Genomic DNA, 20,300 nt, shown 5'->3' with positions numbered 1-20,300 from the left:
GAATCTGGTGCCAAGTCTAGGGCATCTCCAGTGACCAGCAACATTGATGCAATCAAGCTGGCTAAGCAGTCAATCTCATCGAAGAATTCTCACAGACAGCAAACCAGGAAGTAAAATGCACTGATTTTCCTTTTACAGAGAGAAAAATAAAGATTGGGACATACACATGGAATTAAGGTAGAAGCTGAAATATCATAAACAAACTTAAAAAAAAGAATTATGAAAAACCATGGAATTTTTATAATGGAAAAGTTTGACATTCCACAAATATAAAATTAGTTTTTCAGGGGAAGAACGGTTGTTCAGCAGCAATTATGACTCAGTACGCCATTATAAAAACCCAGTTGTACCTCATTGAACAAGGCTTAATTTTTTTAGGGGTTTGTAAAAGTGATATTCCAGCGTAAAAGGGGAAGCTTTTGTCAGTTCAGTGATTTCAATTGATTGCCAGCTCCGAAGAGTTTGACAGGGAGCGCCCCCTGTGGAGGAGCAGGGAATGACTAACAGCAACTTCTGGATTTCTGCGTTTAACTATGCGTGGGCATACTCCAGGAGTTACTGTCGGATTCACAGAGTAATGACGGCGAACGTTGACAGTTTCTCCGTCACTACAACCGCAAATTCTGGACCTATATTTTTTTTCATGGAATGTGGATGACGCTGGCGGGGCTGCATACATTGACCCTCCTTAGATACCCTGAACAGATGATAGTGGGCCTTCTACCACTGCAGACCTTATGGCGATGGTGCTACCACAAAGTGCTGGGAGAATGTTTCCCTTAGCTGGGGAGTCTAGAACAAGGGGCCACAGCCTCAGGATAAAGGGTAGGCCATTCAGGACTGAGATGAGAAGAAATTTCTTCACACACAGGGTGGTGAATCTTTGGAATTCTCTACCCCAGAGGGCTGTGGAGGCTCAGTCATTGGGTATATTCAAAACAGAAGTCGATAGATTTCTGACTAGCAAGGGCATCAAGGGATATGGTGATAGGGCCGGTGAATGGAGTTGAGGCAGAAGATCAGCCATGATCTTATTGAATGACGGAGCAGGCTCAAAGGGCCGAATGGCCGACTCCTGCTCCTATTTCTTATGTTCTTATGTTAGATAGGGAATTCCAGGATTTCACAGGAACACCGTAAGATATTGTCCTTTATTTGTGCCATGCTGCAAATTTTCAAATGCGTTGTAGAAGTATGAAGTAGGCGTACAACAGCCTACTGGTTATGGTACTGTACTAGCAACCCAGAGGTCATGAGTATAAAATCCCACTATGGCAAGTTGTGAAATCGTAATCTTGTAATTTGTAGGCTATCACCAGAAACAATTACCAGGTCATTGTGAACACCCTGAAGGGATATTTACTAGTCCTAGCCCCTTTGGGGCTATCCCGGATCAGGCGTATTTCTCAGACATTCACTTTCAACTAAAGTTTGAGGTAGCCGAATCCTAAAGATGCTTAATTGGGTCTAAAGCTCCAGGCTATCTCTCCCTAAAGGAAAGGAACAACCCGAGAATGTTACCATCCTCCAGATAGCCCTTTTAATAAGTTTAGCTAGACTGTAACTTCCCGGATATTATGAGGGTCCGGAAAACTCTCTCAGAATTCTGTAACTCTTCACCAAAGAGTGTACAGAGATTGAGTTCGCGAGTTATTGATATAGAAGATTATGTGAGACAATTCTAAAAATATAGAGATTGATTAAAAGAACCGACATGCAATTTATAGTTGGTGAATCAGTCAATCGCAGCATTAACAGTTCTAAAAGGAGAAAAAATACTATCTTATTATTAACAGAGAATCTAACTTTTAAATCTTAACTTCGCTACAGTATTACAGTTCTTAATTTCCTATACAGAATATCCATCAATATCAAATACCTTTGATCCCCGAGGTACAAAGAGTTGGAGACCACAGAGCCGCCTCTGTGGTCGAGAATCGCTTTGCCCAATTAAAGCGAGTCTGATATCCCATTTGAAACTTCAATATTTATACCCTTTTTCAGTGGTATTTCCTTTAACGTTTCTGCTGACCCAAGTTAATTATCCCTCCCTAAACTTTACCGCCTCTTTACCTTGCTCTCTTCCTTTAAGTCGCTCCTTAGAACTTACCTCTTTGACCAAGCTTTTGGTCATCTGTCCTTTTATTTTATTCGCTTATGGGATCTGGGCATCGCTGGCAAGGCCAGCATTTATTGCCCATCCTTGAGAAGGTGGTGGTGAGCCGCCTTCTTGAACCGCTGCAGTCCGTGTGGTGACGGTACTCCCACAGTGCTGTTAGGGAGGGAGTTCCAGGATTTTGACTCAGCGATGATGAAGGAACGGCAACATATTTCCAAATCAGGATGATGTGTGACTTGGAGGGGAACTTGGTGGTGGTGGTGTTCCCATGCTCCTGCTGCTCTTGTCCTTCTAGGTGGAAGAGGTCGCGGGTTTGGGAGGTGCTGCCGAAGAAGCCTTGGCGAGTTGCTGCAGTGCATCTTGCAGATGGTACACACTGCAGCCACGGTGCGCCGGTGGTGGAGGGAGTGAATGTTTAAGGTGGTGGATGGGGTGCCAATCAAACGGGCTGCTTTGTCCTGGATAGTGTCGAGCTTCTTGAGTGTTGTTGGAGCTGCACTCATTCAGGCAAGTGGAGAGTATTCCATCACACTCCTAACTCGTGCCTTGTAGATGGTGGAAAGGCTTTGGGGAGTCAGGAGGTGAGACACTCACCGCAGAATACTTAGCCTCTGATCTGCTCTTGTTGCCACAGTATTTATGTGGCTGGTCCAGTTAAGTTTCTGGTCAATGGTGATCCCCAGGATGTTGATGGTGGGGGATTCGGCAAATGAATGAATAAAATATTTCTTTATGTGGTTTGGTGTCAAATTTTGTCCGATAATCGCTCCTGTGAAGCGCCATGGGATGTTTTTACTGTGTTAAAGGCGCCGTATAAATGCAAGTTGTTGTTGCTGTTAAGTTCAGCAGAGGCAGGAAAAATGTGTGCGAGCGAACTTGACAGATCCACCACATGTCCTTTATTAGGAGAGCGTTCAGACGTGTGGGTTGAAAAATTTATGCTCAAATTGGATTACAATCTGCGTCCTGCTTGCTGATCATAAATATGACTCCTAACAGATCGCCAATGTCGAGAGCTCTGGGATAAGTAAGAAGTGACCTTTGCACGTGCAGAAAGCCTGCCCAAGTCCTGTGTAGAGGTTAGAAGTCATAAGTCAGAGGTCAACTGTTTGCAGCATATATCTGCTCACTGGGAAAGGAGCAGTCAGAATGGAATGTTAAAGTGTGTTGTTTAACAGCTTTAAATAAGTGAAAATAATTGTATCTGTATGTTTTCTGAGATAACAGAGCGATTATTTTTAAGTCTATCTGGCAATTTGCACCTCTATTTCGAAAGTTGATTTTCTCGAGGCTTAAGCCACGAAGGTATCTCCAGAGATGAGAATATTTAGTTATGAGGGGAGACGCGAGAAATTGGGGCTCCTTTATTAGAACAAAGTTTGAGAAGGGCTGTGACAGAGAAGTTCAAAATTTTAAATTGTGAAAGACTATTTCCATTGGTTGGTGAGTCGCTAACTCGAGGCTATGTTTAAGATCACCACCAAAGAATGAAGGGCGACCTCAGGAGAAATTTATTTATGCAGAGTGTTGTTGCAGAAACCCAACTGGTTAATTAAATTCCTTTAGGGCAGGAAACCTGCCATCTGGTCTCTTTGTAACTCCAGTCCCACACCAGTGTGGTTGACTCCTAACTGCCCACTAAAGCGGCCAAACAAGCCACTCAATCACAGCAATTAGAGCAATCAGACAATGAATGCCAAACTTGCCAGCGATGTCCACAGCCCTAGAATGAATAAAACACTTTGGCCAGAATTTTGCCGCCGCTCAGAGTGCGGGTTTGGAGGCGGGACTGCTGTCAAAATCGCAAAGATTGACAGCGGGTAGGAAACCCGCTGTCAACCCACATCCAATCAATCTTCCCAAGTGTCGGGTCCCCGATTTGCGCATGGACCCGACACCTAGCGGCGGGAAGAGCATTAAAGCCACTTACCTGCCTGTTAACAGGTACTTGATAGTAGTTAACAGGCTCTTTTCCAATTTTGCCGCTTCTGCCTCGGGTTTCCTGATGTCCGAACACCACGCCGGGTAAGTGTGGCCTGTTCTGAGTCTGCTGTAATGTTTCTGCATTGATGACGGCTGCAGAAGTGGTGTGAAGGATCCAATGGTGCACTGGTGAGTTTCAGAGGTAAGAAAATGTTGGGAAAATCATTTTTAATACATTTACACTTTTCAGTAGGTTGCAAGTTTTGAATTGGATGTCTAGTCCCACCTCACTGGGAGAACCTCTCTCATCAATGACAGATCGGTCCGTCACCTCACATGCAGCTGCCATCTGTTGCAGCCAATGGAGGGTGTCATTGGAGAGCCTGGGTGCAAGAGCTCACCTTTGTACAGTGATTGTCAGTGTTTGCAACCCCTCAATGCTGTCAAACACTGAGATATGAGCAGTCAAAAAAAAATTGTGCGTGGTCCCTTTTAGAAAACCGGCAGATGACGCATCATCAAATGACTTCATCTGACCCGCTTCCTCTTACTTGACCGGCAAGCCCGCAGGGCGGGGCTTAACAAGGTCAATCGACGTAAACTCACGTCCGTGGGCCGGATGCAGTTGGGGGCGGGACTGGAACCCGGAAACCAGCTGACCCGCTCCCAACCCGCTTCCATTTGCAAAATTGCGGCCTTTGTTTTAAAAGAGCTGTCCTACCAGAATCAGTGGTAGAAGTAGAATCCATAATAGCTTTTAAAAAGGGAAGAATAAAAATAAAAATTTATAAAGAGGGCTGGGGAATGGGACAATATGGCTAACTTTTTCAGAGCTGGTCTAGGTACAATGCATCAAATGGCCCCCTTCTGTGCTGTAAATGATTCTGACATCGAAACTGTGCTAACATGGCACCTCCGGTCCATTTTTTTTACCCAGAGTGCCGTGTCACTGTATTCAAGGGGCATCATTGATGTTTTAGGAAGTTTCCCTGAAACATAGAAACATAGAAAAATAGGAGTCGGCCATTCGGCCCTTCGAGCCTGCTCCGCCATTCAATATGATCATGGCTGATCCCCTATCTCAATACCATATTCCCGCTCTCTCCCCATACCCCCTGATGCCTTTTGTGTCTAGAAATCTATCTATCTCCTTCTTAAATATATTCAGTGACTTGGCCTCCACAGCCTTCTGTGGTAGAGAATTTCACAGGTTCACCACCCTCTCAGTGAATAAATTTCTCCTCATCTCAGTCCTAAATGTCCTACCCCATATCTTGAGACTGTGACCCCTCGTTCTAGACCCCCCAGCCAGGGGAAACATCCTCCCTGCATCCAGTCTGTCTAGCCCTGTCGGAATTTTAAACATTTCAATGAGATCCCCTGTCCCTGCTTTCTCCCCATATCCCTTGATCCCTTTAGCCTCAAGAAATATATCCAACTCCTTCTTGAATATATTTAATGAATTGGCCTCAACTGCCCTGTGTGGCAGAGAATTCCACAGGTTCACCACTCTCTGGGTGAAGAAATTCCTCCTCATCTCAGTCCTAAATGGCTTACCCCTTATCCTTAGACTGTGACCCCTGGTTCTGGACTCCCCCGCCAACAGGAACATCCTTCCTGCATCTAGTCTGTCTAGTCCTGTTAGAATTTTATAAGTTTCAATGAGATCCCCTCTCATTCTTCTAAACTCTAGCGAATATAATCCTAATCGACCCAATCTCTCCTCATACGTCATTCCTGCCATCCCAGGTGTCAGCCTGGTGAATCTTCGCTTCACTCTCTCCATGGCAAGAACATCCTTCCTCAGATAAGGCGACCAAAACTGCACACAATACTCAATGTGGTCTCACCAAGGCCCTGTACAACTGCAGCAAGACATCCTTGCTCCTGTACTCAAACCCTCTCGCTATGAAGGCCAACATACCATTTGCCTCTAGTGAATAGTGAATTCGAGCCTGGACCAACTTATGTGAAAACTACCATGACATTGGCTGTAGCAGTAAGTTGCCTCTGCAGCAGACAATGGGCTAAATTAATTGCTTTTGTCAATTCCCAATGCTGTACTAACTATGCCTAATGTGAGTTCTGGCACAGCCCTGATGATTGTCTATTTGTTAACAAAGGAAAACTGTGAGGTGGGTGGGGGTTGAACATGTTGGAATTCCGGCACGTGAAGCTGTGCAACATTTTTCATTAAGCTTCAAAATTAACAATCTCTGCCGCACTGACATCCAGCCTAATCCCCGGCAATGGACAGCTCCCAAATCCAGGGAACGAGGTTACTTGCCGTGACCAGGTGGGCTATTGGCCCCTGCAAGGATGCATCGGCAGCAGCTGCCCCCGATCTGGCCTAGTAAGGTGAAGCAACCCACAGCCTCTCCACCTGAGGCCCCCCTCTAAGAAAAACTGAACTTTTTGGAATCTTTGGCTCCAAAAGGAGCCACAGGGCCTTCAGACAGGTTAATCAATCCTTTCCCCCAGGATTTGATAGAAACATAGAAGATAGGAGCAGGAGCAGGCCATTCGGCCCCTCGAGCCTGCTCCGCCATTCAACGAGATCATGGCTGATCATCCAAACCCTAGCACCCGGTCCCTACACCGACAGCCATCCCACCCAAGCCCTATCCCCGTAACCCCACGTATTTAATCCCTCCTAACACTAAGGGCCAATTTTTTTATCATGGCCAATCAACCTAACCCACACATCTTTGGACTGTGGGAGGAAACCGGAGCACCCGGAGGAAACCCACGCAAACACGGGGAGAATGTGCAAACTCCACACAGACAGTCACCCGAGGCCGGATTTGAACCCGGGTCCCTGGCGCTGTGAGGCAACAGTGCTAACCACTATGCCACCGTGCTGCCCAGTTTTACAAGAGACTTAATCATTATTACTACAGGAATGGGAAAATTAAAGGAATAGAAATGATTTTGAAAGCTGGCATATGGATGTCAGATGAGAAGTACTTCTCTCAAAACCGCACTGTCAGAATGAAGTGCCCTGAGAAGCTGTTGGCACCGTGTGTGATGCCATACTTAGTGTTGGTCAGTTGGTGTCTCTGGAGCCCAGCGTGTAACGCAGATTTTCTTTCTGTCTAGGTGGTGTTTGAAGCCTTGCACAATCTGGAGCCTCGTGGTTACGTTGTGGGATGGATCATCGCCATCAGCCTTTTTGTGGGAATTCTCATTTTCCTGTTACTTGCTGTCTTGCTCTGGAAGGTAAACTGGCCTGTGATCTCTCGGAGCAGTCGCATATTTTCCCGTGGAAGCAGAAATTTGCCTTTGTTTTTCCTTCCAATGCGCATAAACTAAGCGGGCGGGGAAGTGGCTTTGAGCCCAAGATCAGCCATGATCTCATTGAATGGCGGAGTAGGCTCGAGGGGCCAAGTGGCCGATTCCTGCTCCTATTTCTTATTGTTCTTATATGTATCCATTTAAATGAATGGATCGAAAATCGGGCTGCAGCGACAGAGCACTGGGAGCACTTGATTCAAGAACCAAACCCATCATTTGGAATTCTGTGCAAATTCAGGAGTCATTGTATAATCTAGTGCTTCCTACAATATTAAACACGTAGGGGCTGATTCTATGCCCTGAGCTCTTAATAGTGAATGGCATGTGTGGGTAGCGAGGCTTGCGATTTCCAGAGATGCATTCCATGCAACTGTTGCTCCATCCCACGGGCACTGGGGGTTGGCGTGCAGGAGGTCCACCCTCTCGACCAGGGGGTCCATTTTATGGGTCCTCACGTGCTTCCGCAGCAGGACGGGCCCCGGAGAAGTCAGCCATGTTGGTAGCGAAGTTCCCGTAGTCGACTTCCTGGGGAAAACAAACATTTGCTCATGGGGGGTGGCGTTAATGGCAGTGCAAAGCAGTGACCGGATGGAATGCAGCGCTGCCGGGAGGACTTCCTGCCAGCGAGAGGTTGGGAGGCCCTTAGACTTTAAGGCTAAGAGAACGGCCTTCCAGACTGTCGCGTTCTCTCTTTCTACCTGGCCGTTCCCTCGGGGGTTGTAGCTGGTGGTCCTGCTTGCAGCAATACCTCTCTCTAGTAGGAACTGGCGAAGTTCCTCGCTCATGAAGGATGAGCCCCGGTCGCTATGTATATAGTTCGGGAACCCGAACAAGGCGAAGAGGTCGTTCAGGCATTTGATGACCGTGGTACTGGTCATGTCTGGGCAGGGGAAGGCAAAGGGGAAACGGGAGTACTCGTCAATAATGTTGAGGAAGTACACATTACGGTCAGAGGACGGGAGGGGCCCCTTAAAATCGATGCTCAAGCGCTCGAAGGGGCGGGTGGCCTTGATCAGGCTTGCTCTGTCCGGCCTATAGAAATGCGGTTTGCATTCGGCACAGGTTTGGCAGTTCCTGGTCATGGTCCTGACCTCCTCGATGGAGTAGGGCAGGTTGCGGGCCTTAATGAAGTGGTAAAGTCTGGTGACCCCGGGGTGGCAGAGGTCGTTGTGGAGGGTCTGCAGTCTATCAACTTGCGCGTTGGCGCATGTACTTCGTGATAGAGCATCTGGGGGTTCGTTCAGTTTACCAGGCCGGTACAAGATATCGTAATCGTAGGTGGAGAGCTCAATTCTCCACCTCAAGATCTTGTCGTTCTTGATTTTGCCCCTCAGCTTGTTATTAAACATAAAAGCGACCGAACGCTGGTCGGTGAGGAGGGTAAATCGTTTGCCTGCCAGGTAATGCCTCCAGCGTCGTACTGCCTCCACGATCGCCTGGGCCTCCTTCTCGACAGAAGAGTGTCGGATCTCAGGGCCCTGGAGGGTCCTTGAGAAGAAGGCCACAGGTCTCCCCGCCTGGTTAAGGGTTGCAGCTAGGGCGAAGTCGGATGCATCGCTCTCCACTTGGAAAGGGATAGACTCATCCACCGCGTGCATTGTGGCCTTAGCAATGTCTCCTTTTATGAGGGAGAAGGCTGCGCATGCTTCTGCTGTCAGGGGGAAGGAGGTGGACTTCATGAGGGGTCTGGCTTTGTCCGCATAATTGGGCACCCATTGGGCATAGTAAGCGAAGAGCCCCAGGGTTCTCTTCAGTGCCTTTTGACAGAGGGGAAGGGGAAGCTCCATGAGGAGGCGCATTCTTTCGGGGTCGGGGCCGATGACTCCGTTCTCTACTACGCAGCCGAGGATGGCAAGGCGCGGGGTGTTAAACACACATTTCTCCTTATTGTAGGTGAGGTTCAGCCGTTGGGCCGTACGGAGGAATTTCTCCAGATTAACATCATGGTCCTGCTGGTCGTGGCCGCAGATGGTGACGTTATCTAGATAAGGGAACGTGGCATGCAGCGCGTTCTGGTCAACCATCCGGTCCATCTCCCTTTGGAAGACCGAAACCCCGTTGGTGATGCCAAAGGGAACCCTAAGGAAGTGGTAGAGGCGGCCATTCGCCTCGAAGGCGGTATACTGGCGGTCCTCAGGGCGGATAGGGAGTTGGTGATAGGCCGACTTAAGGTCGATGGTAGAGAATACCCGGTACTGTGCAATCTGATTGACCATATCAGATATGCGGGGAAGGGGGTATGCGTCCAGCTGGGTGTACCGGTTTATGGTTTGGCTGTAGTCGATGACTAGGCGGTGTTTATCGCCGGTCTTAACGACTACGACCTGGGCACGCCAGGGGCTGTTGCTCCTCTCGATGATGCCCTCCTTCAGGAGTCGCTGCACCTCGGAGCTAATAAAAGCTCTGTCCCCGGCGCTGTACCGCCTGCTCTTGGTAGCGACGGGTTTACAGTCGCGGGTGAGGTTAGCGAACAAGGAGGGGGGCGGGACTTTGAGAGTGGAGAGGCCGCAGGTGGTATGCGGCGGGCGGTTTAAAACCTGCTGGTTGTAGACTGAGTGGGGGGAGGGGTCCACCGTATGCCAGGGTGACACTTTGGAGGTGGCATTGGAAATCCAGCCCTAGTAGGACGGCAGCGCAGAGCTGGGGCAGGACGAGAAGTTTAAAGTTTTTATATTCCGTGCCCCTAACCGACAGGGTCACCACACAGTAGCCGCTGGCGTCAGTTGAATGTGACTTTGACGCCATCGAGATCCACTGGCGCGTTGGCCGGACAGTGAGGGAGTAGTAGCTCACCGTGTCTGGGTGAATAAAACTCTCCGTGCTTCCGCTGTCGAACAGGCAGGTCGTGGCGTGGCCGTTTACTCCGATGTCCATCATAGACTTGGACAGATGATGCGGGAGGGCTTGGTCAAGCGTGACGGAGGCCAGTGTATGGCTGAGCGAGCTGCTGTAGTCTGCGGGCGGGGCGGTGGTCGGGTCTGGAGACAAGGTGGCGGTCGAGTGCGGTGAACAAAATGGCGGCGCCCACGAAGTTGAACAAAATGGCGGAGAAGATGGCCGCCCCCACAACTCACATGAGGCGATGCTGGCATCTGTTGCCTTGATTAAAGATGGCCGCCCCCACAACTCGCATGAGGCACTGCTGGCGTCAGTGCCTTTCCCCCTGCAGGCCTTCGCGAAGTGGCCTTTCTTTTGGCAGTCGGAGCAGGTCGCGATCCTTGCAGGGCAGCGCGCCCTCGGGTGTTTCGCCTGGCCACAGAAGAAGCAGCAGGCGGCCCGATCGCGGGGCTCCGCTGCCGCAGCCGGTCCCGGGGGTGGCGGTCCCGATCGATTCCGGGACACCGACGCTGTGGTAGGTCCCAGGGGCGGCGGTGCGAAGGGTATTGCGGCCGGAGTTGGGCCCGAGTCCCAGGGTCGCGCAGCACTGTACCTGGAGTACGCCTCGAGGTCCCGATGGGCCACTTCCAAGGAGCGAGCGAGGATAGCAGCTGTTTTCAGGTCGAGGTCCTTTGATTCCAGCAGTCTTTGCCGTGAGTAGTTTGACCGAAGGCCTTTCACGAAGGCATCGCGGATATTTCCATCGGTATGTTCTGCAGCTGTTACGGCTTTAAAGTCACAGTCCCTGCCGAGTATTTGTAGCGCCCGTAAGAAATCATCAACCGACTCTCCTGGCTGTTGCGAGCGGGATCTTAGGAGGTGCCTGGCATACATAGAATTTACAGGGCTCCGGTACTGCTCTTTCAGCAGGTTGAGGGCGTCCTCGTATGTAGTAAGGTCCCGGGTGAATGCAAATACTTTAGGGAACACCTGGGCGGTCAGAACTCTTAGTTTGGATCCTGGAGGCACGCCAGATTCTCCCAGGTAGGATTCGAAACAGCTCAGCCAGTGTTCGAAGTCGAGGGCTGAGTTCGCTGCCTGTGGGTTTAGATCCAGGTACGGCGGTCAGAGGGCTCGCAGCCAGGCCGGCTGCTGTGGCTGTTGTAGCTGGCCGTTTGGCTGGTCGTTTGGCTGCTCCGATCCACTCATTTCAAAATTTAGCCAATAAAATTGATATACCTATCAATTCATTCCATGAAAAGCGACGAGTTAAGATTGTAACTATAGGTTTTTATTGGCTAAATAACAGAGCCCACCCTCGTGGGTGATCGGTTCCAACAAGGAGGAATACCAGCCAGTCGATCACCTTTATACCTGGGCAAGCAGGTGGAGCCATGGGCGGAGTCAGCTGAGGTCAGCCCAGGTATAACAGCGTGGCAAGAGGTAACCTTGTGTAGTGATACAACAGTGTAAACAGTGATAACCATAGTGTAACGATATAAACAGTGACAACCATAGTGTAACGATAGTGAACGATAACAGTGGTTTACCACAGTACCATCTACAAGATGCACTGCAGCAACTCGCCAAGGCTTCTTCGGCAGCAACTCCAAAACCCGCGACCTCTGCCGCCTAGAAGGACAAGAGCAGCAGGCGCATGGAAACACCACCACCTCCAAGTTCCACACACCATTCTGACTTGGAAATATATCGGCGTTCCTTCATCATCGCAGGGTCAAAATCCTGGAACTCCCTCCCTAACAGCACTATGGGAGCACCTTCACCACACGGACTGCAGCGGTTCAAGAAGATGGCTCACCACCACCTTCTCAAGGGCAATTAGGGATGGGCAATAAATGCTGGCCTTGCCAGCGACGCCCACATCCCATGAACGAATAAAAAAACTAGCTTAATCTAAAGAGCCTCCTCATAGGCCTGCAAATGGGTACAATGAGCGGAAACTCACCGTGGTGATTAATTTGATCTGGGGGCAGGAGCTGGGTCGCTTCCAGCGTGATGTTTTTTAAGCTAGTGCAAAAAATCGCAGAAGCTCGATTCGTGCTGGTTTAAAAAAAAACCGCGCTGGAATTCCTCGATCTTTTGCGCGGGTTGGTCGATTTGTGGGGCGAATTGTCCCCTAGTGGAAACTCCAGGACAATATGTTGCCGACAGTGAAATGTACGTAGCTCTAGGACATGTCCGTATCCGATTCGAAAGGTCAGTATCGGCCCTGATGCGCCTCAATAACTTCAAGACTCAAAGTTTACTGAATAAAACAAGGCTTTTATTAGCAAAGAAAGATGCCTGTGTCTTCACCTAGCTTCACCTAGCGTTCTGCTGCAAGACAAGCCTGGGCTTGTCTTAAGTAGGGCCAGGTATGGGCGGAGCCGACACATCCAATGGGGAGAAAGGGGGCGGTGCACTATATACAATACAAGGTAAAACACCGGAGCAGGCAATACAATATATGTAGTTAAATACAGAGTCTGATGAATGACATATTTCATCACAGGCCCCATCGTTGAAACTTCAACACCAGAGAGCAGAGTCAGGGTCCTGTCCATTGGGCTGATGAAGCAACACAACATATGTGTGAAATGATTTGATGATTTCACTCTGCTGCGTGTGGTACTTGTAGTTTATTTGCTTTCTCTCACTTGGGAGATGGACGCAAGGTTTTTGCTTGTTTCCTTTTTTTGTACAGAACTTGCTTGCACCCTCATGCAGGGAGGGGAACAGTTGCAATCTCATCAGTTTTCCCTCTTTGATTTATTGATTGCAATTTTAATTTCAAGTTGTTTCTGGTGCTGTTCCCATGGTTCAGGAATGCTTTGCCCTGCAACACTGAAACTTATACCCTCAGGTGGTTATTATCATGGTAGATCTCGACTGTTGTACAGCACTGTGTTTCTTCAGTTCTGATAACTGTGGCGTTGATCCAGGATTGTATCAATGGGAACATTTCAGCTGTAATCGTTCAGTAATAGTCAACAAGTTTACTCATGGTGCTGCCAAAACTGCTGGCCTGCAGCTGATGGGAAAATCAACTTCTTATTGCTTATCAGTTAAAATTCGAAAGAAAGCAGCTGGAATGTTTGTACTGCTGGACAAAGGTAAATTAAAACCTGTCTTGAGAAAGGGTCTTGGCCCTGTGCTTGATGACTCTCAGTGGTATGGAAGAATTTATGTGTAATCGCAGCTTGCCGCAGATTTATTTTCCTGTTCTCCTTATATAGACAGTGATCTGAGCTTTGTTTTAACATAATTGACTAAACGGTAAAAATGTGCAGGCTTACGAGGGAGATTTGGTGCTAATCAAGGTAATTAATCCCTACAACACTAACATAAAAAGGCTCTTTCACGTTACAATGGAATAAGTTATGGAAAAGGACAAAGATAGATCAGGAGTAAAAGTTCTCGATGGGGGAAAGGCCAATTTTACTAAACTGAGATCCGATTTAGCAAAAGTGGACTGGAAACAGCTATTTGAAGGTAAATCAGTGGGAGACATTCAAGGAGGAGATAGTGAGGGTTCAGAGCAAGTATGTTCCCACAAAGAAAAAGGGTGGGACTCCCAAATCTAGAGCCCCCTGGATATCAAGGGGTATACAGGGTAGGATAAGGCAAAAAAGGGAAGCTTATGTCAGATACCTAGAGCTGAATACTGCAGAAAGCCTAGAGGAGTATAGAAAGTACAGGGGTAAAATTAAAAAGGAAATTAGGAAAGCAAAGAGAGGGCATGAAAAAATATTGGCAAGTAAAATCAAGGAAAACCAAATATGTTTTATAAATATATAAAGAGCCAAAGGATAACTAAAGAAAGAGTAGGGCCTACTAGAGACCAAAAAGGAAGCTTTGTGTGGAGGTGGAAGACGTGGGTGTGGTTCTTAAAAAATACTTTGCATCTGTCTTCACAAAAGAGAGGGACGATGCAGACATTGTAGTTCAGGAGGAGGAGTGTGAAATATTAGATGAGATAAACATAGTGAGAGAGGAAGTATTAAGGGGTTTAGAACCTTTGAAAGTGGATAAATCTCCAGGCTCAGATGAAATGTATCCCAGGCTGTTAAGAGAAGCAAGGGAGGAAATAGCAGAGGCTCTGACCATCATTTTCCAATCCTCTCTGGCTACGGCGTGGTGCTGAAGGACTGGAGGATGGCTAATGTTGTACCAGTGTTCCAAAAGGAGAAAGGGATAGACCGAGCAATTACAGGTCAGTCAGCCTAACCTCGGTGGTGGGCAAATTGTTGGAAAAAATTCTGAGGGACAGGATAAATCTTCATTTAGAAAGACACGGATTAATCAAGGAAAGTCAGCATGGATTTGTTAAGGGAAGGTCTGACTAATTTGATTAAATTTTTTGAGGGGGTAACAAGGAGGGTCGATGAGGTGAGTGTGTTTGATGTAGACTACATGGATTTTAGCAAGGCTTTTGATAAGGTCCGGCATGGCAGACTGGTCACGAAAGTAAAAGCCCGTGGGATCCAAGGGAAAGTGTCAAGTTGGATCCAAAATTGACTCGGTGGCAGGAAACAAAGGGTAATGGTTGATGGGTGTTTTTGTGACTGGAAGGCTGTTTCCAGTGGGGTTCCGCAGGGCTCAGTACTGGGTCTCTTGCTTTTTGTGGTATATATCAATGATTTAGACTTCACTGCAGGGGGCATGATTAAGAAGTTTGCAGATGATACAAAAATTGGCCGTGTGGTTGATAATGAAGAAGAAAGCTGCAGACTGCAGGAAGATATCAATGGACTGGTCAGGTAGGCAGAACAGTGGCAAATGGAATTCAATCTGGAGAAATGTGAAGTAATGCATTTGGGGAGGGCTAACAAGGCAAGAGAATACACAATAAATGGTAGGTTACTGAGAAGTGTAGAGGAACAAAGGGACCTTGGAGTACAGGTCCACAGATCCCTGAAGGTAGCAGGACAGGTAGGTAAGGTGGTTAAGAAGGCATACGGAATGCTTGCCTTTATTAGCCGAGGCATGGAATATAAGAACAGGGAGGTTATACTTGAACTGTATAAAACACTAGTTAGGCCTCAGCTAGAGTACTGCGTGCAGTTCTGGTCACCACATTACAGGAAAGATGTGATTGCACTAGAGAGGGTGCAGAGGAGATTTGTGAGGATGTTGCCAGGACTGGAGAATTTTAGCGATGAGGAAAGATTGGGTAGGTTGGGGTTGTTTTCTTTGGAACAGGGGAGGCTGAGGGGAGTCTTGATTTAGCTGTTATTATGAGGAGCCGAGATAGAGTGGATAGAAAGCCCATATTTCCCTTAGCAGAGAGGTCAATAACTAGGGGGCATAGATTTAAAGTAATTGGTAGAAGGATTAGTGGGGAGTTGAGGAGAACTTTTTTCACCCAGAGGGTGGTGGGGGTCTGGAACTCACTGCCTGAAAGGGTGGTAGAGGCAGAGACCCTCATTGCATTTAAAAAGTACTTGGATATGCACTTGAAGTGCCGTTATCTACAAGGCTACGGACCAAGAGCTGGAAAGTGCGATTAGGCTAGATTGCTTTTTTTGGCCGGCACAGACACAATGGTCTCCTTCTGTGCCATAACTTTCTACGATTATATGGCCAGAATTTTCCAGGGGATCAGCAGGCGGCATCTATGGTGGGCCAGTGGGAAAGTGTTTTTTTTTGACAGTGGGTCGGGAACCCGCCGCAACGTGCCTTTCCCAATGTCGGGTCTCTCAACACTGAGCAGACCCGACAGGCAGCAGCGGGTGACCCAGTTAAACTCATTATAATGTACTTAACAGACCTTTAACAGTCTTTTTAATTTACTTTTTAACTTTACCTTCATGGCCACGGGACCCACGCTGTTCGGGGACCACGTCTGTCAACCTGAGGCGGGAGTTCAGTGGCCATTGCTCCAGCTGATTACTTGACAGCTTCAAATGTACAGTAAAAGCTCCCACCTGACAAATCATCACATTCCTCAGCCACAAGTTATTTCTCAGTCCATTTCCAGCACAGATTTTGCAGGCTTTCCACTCTCACCTCATTGGAAGAACTCTCTCACCATTGACAGAATACTTCTGTCATCTCTACTTCACCTGCCATCTATTCCATCAACATGTCTCACCTTGATCCTCAGAATTGGACCATGATCAGCCCCAACACCAGCAGCACCAGGCACACCAGCAGCATCAACAACAACAGCAACCTTCTCCGCAATCACCCGGCACCGCACAGGGCATCAGCACCCGACCACGTTGCTACCTGAGAGGCCAGAGATGGCCTCACCATGGCCAGATTTACTTCACTTGATGCTGTACACCCTGGCCGCCACATGATGTGCCAGATTGGCACCACCCCACACCAACACCATAAAGCATCCCTACAATGTCTAAGCCATTCCTTTCGCACTCATCACCATTGTGGGAGGTTACCGTTATGTCTCACCATTCACTGCAACTCACTTAGCCACTTCCAAAGGTGCACACAAATCTGTCCAAGAATGAAAAGTGTTGAAAATAAAAGTTTCAATATTTGACAGCACATTAACAGAAACTTTACATGAACCTTAGATAAAACACCCAGGTGGCTACCCTTGTGTGTTGTTGGTATGATTGCAGTAGGATGTGGGTGAGTGTGAGGGGTGGCTAGTGAGATGTGGATGTGATGATGTAGATAGAGAGAGAGGGATAGGTGGAGGTGCAAGGTAAGTTGGTGTGAGTAAGGATGTGCAGGAGTAGGGTAGGGAAGGCAGAGTGATGGGGATGTGATGAGTGGCACAGCAGGATGAGGTTGAGTGTGGCTTTGTACTAATGTTTCGTGATCTACTGAGATCATTGAAAGGTTTGCGCCACTGCAGCCTGGTCCTCCTGACGACATCCCTGCTTGTGTCCTCCTGTGCAATGTGCAACCAGGCTGTGTTGGTCTCCTGGGGAGGTCTCTTCTGCCCATGGGAAGGGAAGAGAACCTCCCTGCGTGCTGTGACTCCCTCCATAAGCATATGGAGGGAGTCATGGGAGAGCCTGGGTGCAGCCCTGCACCTCTGTGCAGTCATTGTCAGTGTTTGAAGCACCTCAATGTTGTAGAACACTGACGGCATAAACATCAAAAGAAATGTGGCCATGGTCCCTTTACGGAAACTGGCTGATGACGCCTCATGAATGACGTCACCAGACCCGCTTCCTCTAATTGGACCGGAAAACGCGCTGGGCGGGCTTAACAAGCCCTATCAACATAAATTCATTCTAGACAGCGGGATGGAGCCAGCAGCGGGGCCGTGACCCGCCACCGACGTCGCCCGCCCGGGACCCTCCAAGGTACGGAAAATCCCGGCCTATGATTTTAAGAACAGCTTCTTGGTTCTGGAATAAATGCTTAGTTCAATATTGACAAGTCCGGCCATATTAGCAAATGCTCACCTCTGGATGACTCCTTCAGAAATAATCCAATTGCTGTAAACTCAGTTCAGTGTATCAGCTGGCCACCTGGACTGGAATCCTGACTGAATTAATTCAAAAAAATCATTCAACTCTAAGCCTACCAGTGACAGACTGTCACTGAGGTTAGATCCTTTTATTGAACAGAAGGGATTGCCTTGAGTAGACTGGATGGGTAACTACTCTTCATTTATCACTGGGAAATGTTTAAACCTAACATGTGGGTTAACTTCCAGATGTGGAGACTCAGCTACTGAGAGCAGGTATTGGGGGAATTGCAGGGCTCGCTGGCTGTGATTCTCCGTCCATTACGGAGCAGAGAATCGTGGGGATTGCACCCGCGATATCCCAATGGGAGTAATTTTATCAACCTGCACTGCCAGCAATGAGCCTCGATAATGCCAATCGAACATTTTGGTCAGAAATAATAGTCACAAAATTGTGGGCAGTTTGTACCCGAGTTTCTGATATGTGCTGCCCGCAGATGAGGGTCTGTGCTGGGAGCAATGATTCGTACAATACCTGCTCTCTATGTACCACCAGTGGATGTGGGTCTGGAGGAGAGGAGAGGAGCGGCCCATCAAAGAATCAATGGGCTGGATTTTATCAATGGGGACGCGTTGGAGGCGGGACTGCTGGTTGTCGGGTTTTAGTCCCGCCCCCAGCGATGTCCGGCCAACCCACGCTATTTTCCCTTGATTGACCTTGTTAAGCCTGCCAATTAAGGGAAAGCCGGTGGCAGAGGATGTCAGCGTATGACGTTTCCTCTCCACACTTGCACCCATCACTCACCTCTACAGCTGACATGTCGACCCCTCTCACCCCCGCAGACCCACTGCTCGCCTCGCTGACCCTGGCGGGGTTCGCAGCCGTCGGGAAGCCCGCAATTGCAGGGGTAAAATGGGGAGAAGCCTTAAAAATGCCTGTTAACAGGCAGTTATGTGGCTGTAACCCCCTTCCCGCCTCGAGGAGACGGGTCCCTGCGCGAGTCGGGGGCCCGCCTCCCGGGAAGTTGGCACGGAGGTGGGTTGGGAGCGGGGTCGGTACCCGCTCCCAGTTTCTGCCATTCTCCCGGCAGTCCTGCCTCCATACACGCCTCCCCAGGGCTGGGAAAGTTCCCCCCGATGTCTTCATAGAAGGAAAGGAGTGCTCCAACAAATAATCAATTCCACCAGGAAAGGAGAGGAGGATGGAGCACTGGTAATAAGGAACAAAATAGTTCATGTGTATTCTAGTAGGTTATCACTTGATGAATAGATGTTGCTTTAAAAGACGGTTTAGCAGCTTGAGTCAGCCACAAGCCTCCATGGCAGGATAGTGTTGTTAAACAATCGTACAGCATGAGATGCCTCACCCAGTCAATTCTCAGTCAGACCTACTGCTCTGGGTAAGTGTGTTCAGCTACTAACTGCAGCATGGGTTCTGAAAACAAAGCCTCTATTCCCAGGCAGATGCCCTCAGCTTATGTAAAAGCTGACTGCCCTCAACAGAGACTCTACATAAACACACCAGACTTCAGCTAAGTTATGGGGTGGGATGATATCTGATAACACTGAGGTGATACAATGTTTGACATTGATTATTGCATCCGGCATTTCACACAGAGAGCTGGAAACGTCAAGGGCTGTCCATCAATATGGGAGGTCTTAATATACACTGGGACACATGCGGTCAACAGAGGGAAAACTTATAGTTCCCACAATTCACAAAATAGTGGAAGAGCCCACTAGATATAAGGGAGAGGTGTGGCCTACAGTGGATCCAGCGGTATTGTCGGCATGCAAGGGAGCCTTATGCCTTCCACGTCCAATCTGTATCTTGTCACTATCTGAGTGAGCACTCATATTGGTGATGAGTGACGCTGGATCAAGCATGAAGAAATCAGAGAATCAGAGACATTGCTGCTGATTTCTCCTCTCCAGCTCCTGGGCTATAAAAAGGAATGATTCTTGTCCCCATCATCTGGATATGGATCTCACGAATCAAGGCCTCCCAGAATTACCCAAACTGAAAAAAATGTAATAAGCATGGCCACTCATTCATTTAAAGGTTTCTCCGTATTAAGACATGGGGTAGTATTGCTGCTTTGGGCGCAGTTGCTGGTTCCAGCCCAAATAGCGTCCAAAATTGCACTCGTTTGGGAAAGTGTCCCCCCCCACCCCCCCGTGTTTCCACTCAAACTCATTTGCATAGCAGTGAGCGCAATATCTGGCATGAACCAGCACAGTCGGGCAACGTTTTCAAATGTCATTTTTTTCTTTTTAATGGTGATGAATTCATCCTGGGGGCGTGGCCAATGTTGTGGGCGGAGCTTGCTTCCAGCGCAATGTTTTTAAAACTAGCGCAAAAGGATCGCGGAAACTAGAGTTGCACTGTACGCAAACTGCGCTTATAATTCAGTGATCTTTGGCGCTGATTTCGGCTGAATTGTGCTGAAAAAAAACCAGCACAATCGAGCAGAAACTCCAGGCCGCAGACTCTGAGAGAATGAATTACTGTGGGACTGTTTCTATGGCTAGTTTTTTTTACATATTATAAAGTAACATTCTTGTTTAATTGATAGAAAGCAACATTGAGCATTTCACAATAAGATCGATATATGGGACTTAATCTGTGACTTAGGGCTGGATTTTATCAATGGGGGCGCGTTGGGGGCGGGACTGCTGGTTGTCAGGTTTTAGTCCCGCCTCCATCGACGTCCGGCCAACCCACGCTATTTTCCCTTGATTGATCTTGTTAAGCCC

General features: G+C 48.3%; 1 protein-coding gene across 2 annotated transcripts in view; it reads left to right on the top strand.

Annotated features, from left to right (window-relative positions):
• The window catches only part of itga9 (integrin, alpha 9), a 539,537-nt gene that overhangs the window by 498,460 nt on the left and 20,777 nt on the right, over positions 1–20,300 (top strand). For both annotated transcript variants that reach the window (XM_085993779.1, XM_085993778.1), the window contains one exon: positions 7,142–7,261. In XM_085993779.1, coding sequence (XP_085849905.1) covers positions 7,142–7,261 — 120 coding nt within the window. The remainder of the gene's footprint in view (positions 1–7,141; positions 7,262–20,300) is intronic.

This window comes from Somniosus microcephalus, chromosome 7 (genome assembly GCF_052327205.1).
Source record: "Somniosus microcephalus isolate GS21.2 chromosome 7, FLI_Smic_1.0, whole genome shotgun sequence".
Taxonomy (NCBI): Eukaryota; Metazoa; Chordata; class Chondrichthyes; order Squaliformes; family Somniosidae; genus Somniosus; species Somniosus microcephalus.
The sequence above is the reverse complement of the archived record's forward strand: the minus strand, read 5'-3'. Positions and strand labels throughout refer to the sequence as shown.